Genomic DNA, 10,304 nt, shown 5'->3' with positions numbered 1-10,304 from the left:
AACAGCCTGAGGGTAACGCGCAGGTGGAAGGTGCAGTAGGGAAGGATGTTGACTGCACAGAGGTTTAAGGGCTCAAAGGTGATGAGCTGTGAGAAGGTCAACACCAGAGTCTGGTCTGAATCAGTGAGGTATATTTGAACTGCAGGAATGAGCTGAGCTGCAATATATGTGTTTTCAGAGCAGTGAAACTATTAAAACAACTCGTATAAGAGGGGCATGCTATAAACTGCAGCCAAGCAAACACACAACACACTGTCATTATTTTCCTGGCTGGCAGCTAAAAATAGGGCTTTTTTTAATCCTTGTACCACAGGCTGTCGTTATAACCTCACTGTGGATCAGTGCTGGTCCACAAAACGTCCATCAATCAAATGACGAGCAGCAGAGAAACCACAGCTATAGGCTAGGTGTTACGGATCATCAGTGGGACATTAGTATCAGGTGCTGATGGTTTTCTCCTGCAAGGGGATGACAGGAAATCTACAGCAGATGGGGACTGTACAGAAGCAAGAGTGGCTGTGAGCATTACGGCAGGTTGGCGGCGAGATCAACATACAGGAACCATCAGAACCACCGATGAGAAGGAGAAGAACACAGCCATAAAACAACTTGGCCGGCTCGTCCTCAGTGAAGCCACTGCTTAGCATTCAAACTAAACAGCGTCTGTGTCACGGCTTCCTCCGGATAAACTGCTACAGAGTCAGTCTCATCCACCCGGTCAGGTCTAAATACAGCTTTACAAAGCTGGGCTGACACATTCAAGCACATTATAGTTGAGTGATATTTTGTGGCAATGCAGCTGGACAATATTGGAGATGTACTGGTTGTTATGACAGGTGGGTTAATGTGTGCAGAGCTGAGCTGACATGAACTAGTTCAGTCTCCAGCTTATGCTTATTAGTTTGTACAGCATTAAACAAAGGTTCGGCTCTTGGTTAAGTTTTAGGTGAATAAAGCTGATGAAACTTTCTCAGGTGACAAACATGCAAGATCGCAATCCGTTGTCTCATTATCACGTCAAGAAGCTTACTTTACATTATTTGCATGATTCTGTCACATTATGTTGTGTTTCTAAAAGTCAGAACGGTCCATTCACACTGTGTCAGTAAGTGACCAGTGTGTGTGGTTGGGTAACAGATGAGAAATCGGGTTGTTCCAGGTAGAAATGATGGCTGTTGTTGCAAATGACGGTGACGCTCTCCTGCTCCGTTTCTCCTGTTTCAACTGAGCCTGCTCCTGAAAATGGTTCTAGAAGGGAGAGAGAAGACAAATGTAAATGTAACACAGCTCAAAACCGATAAATAAAACTGTTTTATTTTATTTAACTTTTATTTTACCCAGAAATCCTGAGATTAAAAATCTCTTTTACACAAGTGTCCTGGTCGACACAAACAACTACAAAAATGACAATAAAATACAGTATGACCACAGACAAATCACCTCATCTCATTACATTACTTATGTCCTATCCAACAGAGTGTTGTTTTCCTCTGTATATCCATCTCATGGACAACACTCTGCCTCACAGCTGCAGAAAACCCTGCAAGTTCTGGACAGTGTTTTTTAAATTACTGTGACTGTGGGAGCATCTTTCAGTAGACACACAGTTGTAGTGGTGGGCAAAGTGGGGTTAACCCTGATGACTAAACTGATCACGATGGGTAAAGAGGTAGAGTGTCTCATGAACCTCCGTCTCTACCTGGCTGCTAGATGTCCACCTTGCTCGGGCCGACGCTGTGGATGAGCTGGGAGGTTTCAGAGGCAGCGCTGTACGCTTGGATCAGCAGGTTCTTGTTGAGGTCCCCGACCCCGCTGCTGGCCTGCAGTTTGGGGTACGGTGGTGTTTCTGCACCCTGTGGCTGTCCTGGAGTCTGGCTGTCGAGGCCCATCAGGTGTTCGAGGGGGCAGCCGTCTGTTCCCTCGGTGACGGGTGAAAACTCCTGAGCGCTCACCTGCTCGTCCCTGGACACTGGGCTGATGGAGACAGATGGAGAGCTTAAAGACACAATGACAGAGACACAGTGTTTCACTTATTAGCACCGTTGAAAACAGATTCAGCTATGACATTAGATCAAGAGAAATTAATCTACTGTATCTCTGTCTGAACTAGGGCTGAAATGAGAAGTCAATTAATTGATTACACAATAAACAAAAATTAATCTGCAACTATTTTGATAATCAATAAATCATTTACATCATTTTGCAAACAGTGACACAAAACCTTCCCTAGTTCCAGCACCTCAGTTGAAAAGGCCTGCTGTCATGCTTGGTCTTTGGGGGTTTTAGTGGTGATCACACAAAAACAGCAATGTGATGACATCAGCTTGGGTTTTAGGAAACTGTGACAAGCACCAAACAATTTATCAAGAAACCTTGAAAATAATCAGCAAGTTAAAAGAGGATGAAAATGACCATTAGAATGTTCTAATGTCAACATTCATTTTAGATTAACGTGGGATAAAGGAGCCAAATAGGCCGACTGGTGTATGCACGTACATGACAGCGTCCTGCGTCAGTGCGTCATAATCCTGTGCGTGTCTATCTGTTAATGACATTGCATCATTTAAAGTGATATGTCAGTGTAACCAGGTCTGACCCCGTAACACTGCTGTCACAACTTTTAGGGAAAAGCGACGAGGGTGGGATCACAGTGGAAAGGAGAGCGGGTGTGAAAGGGGTCGTGTTAAAATAAATGTTATATTTATAAAAATAAATCTGAAAGTGAGCAGGAAGCTCTGTGGCGTTAACAGAGCCACAGGTCTGAGTTACTGAGAGACATGTTAGAACAGTCTGGGAAAGGCAAACGAAGATGTCTCACCTGACGTCCATGGACTGGACTCCATCAGACAGCTCGTCCATGCAGCTCTTGTTCTCCAGGGGTCCCAGCGTGATGAGGGGAGGTTCAGCGGGAGTCTGGGCGTCCTCCTCCACAGCAACCACACCCTCTGCTGGAAACACAAACTCCTGTCAGAAACTGTCTGAAGAACTCACTGATTTCTACTGTTTCTTTTACTTTATATTTTTATTGGTGTTTACACCAACCAGCCACTTTATTAGGTGCACTTCAATGCAACACTGCTGTTTTAACATCTATGTTTATGAAGCTCAGCATGTTTCAGTTTTTGGTGAAATTGTCATAAATCCATAAATTCGATTATACGTTTATTACAGAGGTCATAGTTGGAGATGGTGTTGTACTGGGCTGCATTATATACAGAGGTGTTCCTATATTCCAACCCTCTCAGAAAGAGGACACAGAAATGTAAAGCATGCAGCATGCTGATATAACTTAAAACATTTCTTTATACAAAGGTTTTAGTCAAGAGATGTTTCTATGAGCACTGAATTCTTGGATGACAATCCTTAAATCAGTTTTCAGACCTTTAGGTTTACAATAAAACACTGAGGTGCAAAAAACGAATTCCTCTTTTTAGACTGGAGCATTTGACAAATGATCAGAGGGAAATTATGCTATGTTTCAAAAAGGAGAGCAAATATTTCAGTGCAGTCTTCACTCTAAAACCCAAACAGCACTGCAACAACTGTCACCACCCTCCAACATCACCTGCTGAGTCCCAGAGGCTATTTATCTGACAGTTTTTTTTTTATGAATGCTGCAGAAATGACCTTGTTTAATTTCCTCTGGGGATACTTGTGCTGATATCAGTAGTAACATTCGCCTAAAGTGCTGCAGTATTGTGGTGTTACTAGAGGCACTGTCCTCCTCGCTGTCTGACTGCTGAGTCACAGTGCTGGGCAAACAGAAAACACATCCACATTAAAAAAAATTAAAAACTCATTAATGATTTCCCTTTGAGCAGCTAGAGGGTCTAGTGAAACTCAAATGGATACGTCCTGTTTCCTAGCAACGATGCCTCTTCACGTGCACGGTTACTAGAACCAACAACTCAGACTGGGCCATGGACCGGAGGCAGCAGGGCAGAGCTCCCCAGCCGAGCAGGGAAACTCTCCATGTTCTCATCTTTTTGTCAGAATAGGATGAGCCCAACATTTATACTTCTTACTCATTTAATGTAGCAAAATCAAGTTGATGTGTTTTCATTTTGTGACGTCTATATGTTTCTATGGTGCATAATGTTTGGTGTGAATAAACGTGTTGTGTTTTATTCATCTCAGAAAAATGTGTTATTTCGTATCATTGATTTGCATTGCTCTTGGCGTGAAGAGGCTGGGAGGCTTTTATTGTGACGGGGTCAATAAATGTCCTCACAACAATAGAAACGTGTTATAGGAAGGGCATAGTAAATATTCACCTGAGGCACCAGATGGAGGCTCCACCTCGCTCTTCCTTGTTCTTTTCATAATCTCCTCAATTCTCTGTTAAAAAGTCAAGAAGAGACACCGCTGGTTGCACTGAAACAATAAAATATCCACTAATCTAATTGTTCAGGAGCTTTTACATGATTTTCATCAGCAAATGGAGTTTGCTCTGCTGTCATAGGTTTTCCTGTCATGACACCTGCTGATCATTTCTACACGTTTCACACATCTCTGTGCTACCTTCTTCCTCTGCAGCCTCTCCTGCTCCTCCTGGATGTGCAGCAGCTCCCTCTCCTGCCTTTTCCTCTCAGCCTCCCTCTGGGCTCGCAGGAAGGCCTCCTCCCTCTGGAAAATATCCACACACACAGTGGGGCTGTAGACCATTGTAAAATGATGTACATGCCACTTTAAATAAAGTGCTGATCTGTAAATGTATTAAGATCTGTGGCCATGTCACATTATTATTATGGACTGACTGTATCCAGCTGTGTTAGGGTGCAAGCGTTGTTCCAGAAGATAAAACAGAAGAAACCAACACTGACACAAGCTAGTTCACAGGGACTGAGACACAGGTATGGACAGTATTAATAAAAAAGACGTGTGTAGGCTGACCTCTCTGTCCAGCTGCTCCTGCATGTCCTTCCATCTCTGCTCCTTCTGTCGTCGCTCCTCTTCCTCCTTGTTCCTCCTCTCCTCCTCCCGCCTCATTCTCTCCTCTTCGGCCTGGCGTGCCGCTCTCTCCTGTCGCTCTCTCGCTTCCTGCTGCCTCCGATGTTCCTCCTCTGCTCTCAGCCTGAAGGGACACATGAGCTTTGAGCAGCTCCGGTCACCACAGACTAGGAACAGTTTCTGGTGTCCTAAAGAATGATCTCTGGTGTTTCGATCTTGTGACGACCTGGTGCTTGTCTAGCTGTGGTCGCTCCTGTCTTTACCCTGTCTGCAGGGAAGGGGCTTTGCCAGCAGTCTCTGTTGGTGTGTGGCCTCTTTCCTCTGCACCTCTCGACAACACTGTCCTAGCAGCATATTTTCACTCATCCCACTCACTGCACTACTGACATTTACAGATTCCTAAATGCTTGTTTGTGTATTACTGACTTTTCTCTGGTTACTCCCCCTGTCTCTGCCTTTGTTGCTTCAGTCCAGACTCTGACAGTCTGGACCCTGTTTATGGATGTAGTCATTTCTTTTCAGTACACCTTCTTTCAAAGGAAGACTGGATGTTTTGTGCTTAGAACATCCACTACTCTCAGAACTGGACCACAAACCCGAGTAGCGACGCAGATGAAAACACTTCGGACATTACAGACTGTGATGAGATACTGAGGTCTAGTTTATTGCTCACTGTTTGTCAGGAAAATAGTTTTTCATTATGAATCAATGAGACACAAGGTTTATTTAAAATGAATTTAAAGTGGAAAACAAGTTTAGTCATGCCCTACGATGTGACAAACATTAACTAGAACATTCACACCTAAACTACCATGAAACTAATTTTGGCCACTAACTCTTTCTTCCTCTACATCACTTACTCCTAGCTGAAAAAAGCTGAATTACCGATCATGCCACATATGTGACTGCGTACACAACACACACCTGTCCTCCTCCTGTCGCTGTCTCTCCTCCTGCTCCTTCTGCACCCGGGCCAGGCGCCGTCTCTCTGCCAGCAGTTTGGATGCCTCCTCAGCATCCGTCGTCCCCCCGACACTCCTGCCTGTGGGTGCGCCCGGAGACTCTGGGGACAGGGAAGGTTGAACAGGGAGGTGGTGCAGTATGACTTTAAAAAACAATTGATGTCTGGACAAACTTTAGGATAAAATCCAGATCAGCCAGTACATTTAATTTTTAGTTCTCTTTCTTCTTTGCAAGTGTCTGAAGATCTGGATCAGCTGCAAAGTTGTCCATAATGTGCTCATGTGTACATATCCAGAGTGGGAAATGGCTTCTTTGACCAGACGGTGGCTTACAAACACAAAATGTCTTGTCGCTAGGCTTACACACAGACGTCTGCGGTACATACTGTGCCTCTACCTGCTGTCAGTTCTCTGCTGGTGGATTTGGGGATCTTCTTCTCCGAGTTGTCAGATTTGGTTGATTTCCTCTCCAAGGTGCCATGACCTTTGACCTCAACGTTTGCCTTGTCATCGGTGCTGGGGGTGGCGGCTCTTTGACGGAGCGGGGAGGGGGGATACTGGCTGGGGGAGCAGGGAGACTGGGCACCACTCCTGGTTGACCTCACCCTGAAAACACACAGCAGAACTGAACCAGGTCAGCTGGACTATAATCCTGTGTGGCTGTTTCTCACACTTCTTATATGACCTCGGTCCACGATCCTTGCTCGACTTGGAAGTCGCTCTGAGGAGCGAGAGCATCCTGATGTCCTGGAAAGTGTCAGTGTGTGAGTCTGACATACCGTTTCGGTGTGGCAGGGCCCTTGCTGTTGGCCCTGAAGGAAGCACTGCGGACTGGTGTGTTCGGAGTCTCCCCCTGCAACATTTTTCAAACATCAATAAAGATCTGAGCACCTTATAAACAAATACCACCAATCAAACATTTATCAAGTTGTTTTTTTGTTACATTTTCTTATTTTGAAAAATATCACTAATTATGACTTCTTCAAGGTATTTATTGCAGCTTCCTGATATTAAAAACTCACTGCAACATTCATCTGTAAACATGCCTACAGCTACTATAAACAACAGGATCAATGACAGGCCTGTCAGCTGCCAGGAGCCAGATATGGAAATGAAATCTTCTTTCTCTTGTCACACTGATCCATGTCTTCTTGTCCAGTCCTGGTCCTGTGAGTCACTGACCCCCAGTTCTTTACACATAAAGACTGTGAATCTCCTGTGTGTGAGTGCATGTGTGTGTTTATGCCATATGTGAGTGTGTGTTTGTGTATGAGGGCTGACCGTGGGTGTTTTGGCCCTGGGCGTCTCCTCGGGGAGTCCAGCGATGCTCCTTCGGTTGGAGGAACTTCTGTATGGTCTGTGGTTGTTGGGGGAAGCTGTTCGATGAGACACAAAAGACAGTGATGGGTAACAAACAAACACACACGCACGAGGATCAAAATAGCATAAAAACACCAAAGTGTTGACAGAGAGAAATCGCACAAGTGAAAAAGACAAGGTGGAGTAAAATATACCAACAGCTAATAAACATAAAGCCTTCAGCGCCTCTATGCACCTGCTCATCTTTCTCACCTCTCTCTGGGGAGTGAAGGGCAGCAGCAGAGCTGGACAGCTGTTTGCTCATTGGTGCATCCGTGGCAGGTGGAGACAGGAAGTCAACAACTGATAAAGAATGCAAACAAAATGAACAAGTAACAGACACGGACATGGACATGACTGTAAACCAAAGCACTGACTGTAGCAGCAGCTGACACACTACCTTTTGATGTAAATGTTCAATAAGCATCCTGATCCCAAAACAAACACCCATCATACGACAAACACCAAACTGCCAGCTCACACAGAACATGATCCCGCTGATCGATGAACCGTGCAGCCTTTGTGATGTGAGACAGATAAGAAGCAGCAGAACAGGGGGCAGAGGCCTGTTCACCAGGCAATCTGCTTCATCACAAAATGGAGGATGATGACACAGAGGTAGCTGCTGCAGAGCCACGACACTGAGAGGAAATCCAGGAGCGAACCAGCACCAGCAGGTCAACACTGAACTTCTCACTCCGACCTGGTCACTGAGTTGCCAGACAAGGTTTTTACAAGGTTAACAGTAACCATCTCCCCCAAAATCTGGTTTTGGACGTTGTCGTTGTGAACAGGTTTTAGTGAAATTACTCTCTAGAAAGGAATTTGAGAAAGTTCCCAAAAGAAGAGACTTCTGCAGTGGCAGCATCTGGAACATGGACCAGTGATGACAGGAAATGATGTTGTGTGTTTGTGCATTCAGGATGTTTGTGCGTGTTTTATAGACTGGGTTCCCTGCTGAGAATGATACAGTCTGCATCGCTGAACAGGCCCTGGGCCAGGCAGAGAGGGAGTGGAGCAGCCCTTTGTTGGGATGAGGGGGTTTACAGGGTTTCTGTCTATTTCTGGACAATGTTTATGACTTAAGTGCAAACTTCTACCAAGAAAATGATCTGTGCACTAGAAACTATGTTGCATTTACTGAACCAGAATGTATACCTGTATTTTATCTTAAAAAAAGATCATGATTGATCTGCATGCGCTTTGTTTCTGGCTCCATGCTGGGCGTCAGCTTCTGGATCAACAGTGGCTCCCTGCAGTTCTTTATGTCTTTGTCTGACATAAAGTCAAGCAAACAAAGACGTACAGGCCTGCAGACTGGTACGACTCGCAGCTGCAATTTTAGAAAACCAGCTACTCAGAAACCTTTTTGCTCCATCTGTACGTAAAGACAACATGCATGTTGTGCAACAGTTTTACTTTAAGAACAGTCCTTATAACATATGTGTTGAGTAAAAAGAGAAGATGATTTTAAAAGCAAGTTTCCCCAGCACTGCAACATAAACACAAAACAGCTGGTGTGACAGCACAGAGAAAAACACACATGCAGACAGAGGAACAGGCGAGACAGCAGGACTGGTGGCGGGGGAGCGGTATGAGCGTGGCACACTGACAGTCATGTGGTCTGTACCGTTACGGGGTTTGCTGGCACTGGAAGCAGCAGGAAGCTCATTGGGCTGAGCGGAGCCAATGGCATGGCAGGGTGGGGTCATAGGGTTACCTGGGCAGCAAGTGAAGCGGAGAAGGCGAAGCGTTACACACTCACACACTCATCCAAGCACACCTGCATCACTAACACATAGCAGACATACACACCAGTAACAGCAGCTGACCTTTATCCACACACACTGATGTAAACAGTAAAGAAAATATGCCTTAGGTAATCAGGCGCTTGCAGTTGGAGCAATATACAGTATGTTAAAAGCCTTTATTTAATCAAACATCTCAGTACAAATGCCAGCTGGTTTTGACCTGGCATTTTACTACTTACAGGGTACCACCACTAAAAGCTGCCAGGTGTATACAGTCTGTTACATTTCTGCAAGTGAGGGAAACTTGGACTTGTGAAGCGGCCCATGTCAACACCAAATTGCCTGACAATTCATTCAGAAGTGTGGAGACCTTTCTCTCTGAGCCACAGATGTCACCCACATAGTGGCAGTGGAGGACAAGTCAGTGGATCACCACAATGAGGAGAATTCATCCTCAGGGAAGCATGGATGTCTGTACAAAATATGATGGAAATAAATCAAATGGCAACCAAGCTTCAGTCTGGACCAACATGGCTGACATTCCCTTTCCCAGACTCACACATTATGGTGGCTAAAAATGAACAACAAGGCCTGGTTCTGCTTGCAGTTGAACCACTTACACTGTTTGTGAATTTACAGTAACAAAACTCAGAGGTTTAGAAAAATGTAACTTACAACGCTGTGAAGACATCTGCGCTTCACTGAAATGGACCTTTACTTATGTGGCTGGAAAAAATCACCTTGCATCAGACTCTGTCATAGGGTCATATACTCGGTCTCATCTTGTTCCAAGTCTTCATCGAAGCTTTATGCTGTGAGACATCCGAACCCCGGTCTACGTTTTAATGGCTTCACTATACCATGAAATGGAAATGCTCTAGGTGTCTTGTGCATCATTTTAAACACAAAATCAATCAGTCCTGGTGTTTCTGGATCTTCTGGGATCTCCACGTGAATCTGACATGTGGGTTTGAACAAAGCTCTGCTGCGCAGCATCAGTCGGTTTCCTGTGGTATTTGCACTATCATCAGGCTGAAGTAGCCTGATCTAACTGGTTGGTTTATGGCCTGGAAGGTCAGCTGTTGATACTAGTTGATCAATTGTGTCCATATTTCTGTCAGGTTATCAGACCATAGAGCAGTTACCAGGCAAGTGTCTTGTGATGAACTCCTAAACAGCTGAGGAGTTTATTACCAGGAAATACGTCATGTACTGTCGACCTGTACTGTTTACATTCTCAGTTTGCACATTGACTGTTGACTGCTGCACATGCTGCTCCCAT

At 44.9% G+C, this 10,304-nt stretch overlaps 1 protein-coding gene across 5 annotated transcripts in view; it reads right to left on the bottom strand.

The window, feature by feature from the left end:
- Positions 1–6: 6 nt before the first annotated feature.
- map7d2b (MAP7 domain containing 2b) overlaps positions 7–10,304 on the bottom strand; it is a 12,123-nt gene continuing 1,825 nt past the window's right edge. The window contains exons 2-13 of one of the 5 annotated variants that reach the window (XM_020585354.1): positions 8,902–8,991; positions 7,485–7,574; positions 7,194–7,288; positions 6,692–6,765; positions 6,310–6,518; positions 5,875–6,013; positions 4,894–5,074; positions 4,522–4,626; positions 4,275–4,338; positions 2,819–2,945; positions 1,700–1,995; positions 7–1,248 (exon numbers count right to left, since the gene is read on the bottom strand). In XM_020585354.1, the coding sequence (XP_020441010.1) occupies positions 1,707–1,995; positions 2,819–2,945; positions 4,275–4,338; positions 4,522–4,626; positions 4,894–5,074; positions 5,875–6,013; positions 6,310–6,518; positions 6,692–6,765; positions 7,194–7,288; positions 7,485–7,574; positions 8,902–8,991 (1,463 nt within the window). In that variant the 3' untranslated portion in view covers positions 7–1,248; positions 1,700–1,706. Of the gene's footprint in view, positions 1,249–1,699; positions 1,996–2,818; positions 2,949–4,274; positions 4,339–4,521; positions 4,627–4,893; positions 5,075–5,874; positions 6,014–6,309; positions 6,519–6,691; positions 6,766–7,193; positions 7,289–7,484; positions 7,575–8,901; positions 8,992–10,304 lie in introns of all 5 variants that reach the window. The other 4 variants (XM_020585353.1, XM_020585355.1, XM_020585357.1 and 1 more) reach the window with 4 other exon arrangements.

This window comes from Monopterus albus, unplaced genomic scaffold (assembly GCF_001952655.1).
Source record: "Monopterus albus unplaced genomic scaffold, M_albus_1.0 scaffold362.1, whole genome shotgun sequence".
Taxonomy (NCBI): domain Eukaryota; kingdom Metazoa; phylum Chordata; class Actinopteri; order Synbranchiformes; family Synbranchidae; genus Monopterus; species Monopterus albus.
The sequence above is the reverse complement of the archived record's forward strand: the minus strand, read 5'-3'. Positions and strand labels throughout refer to the sequence as shown.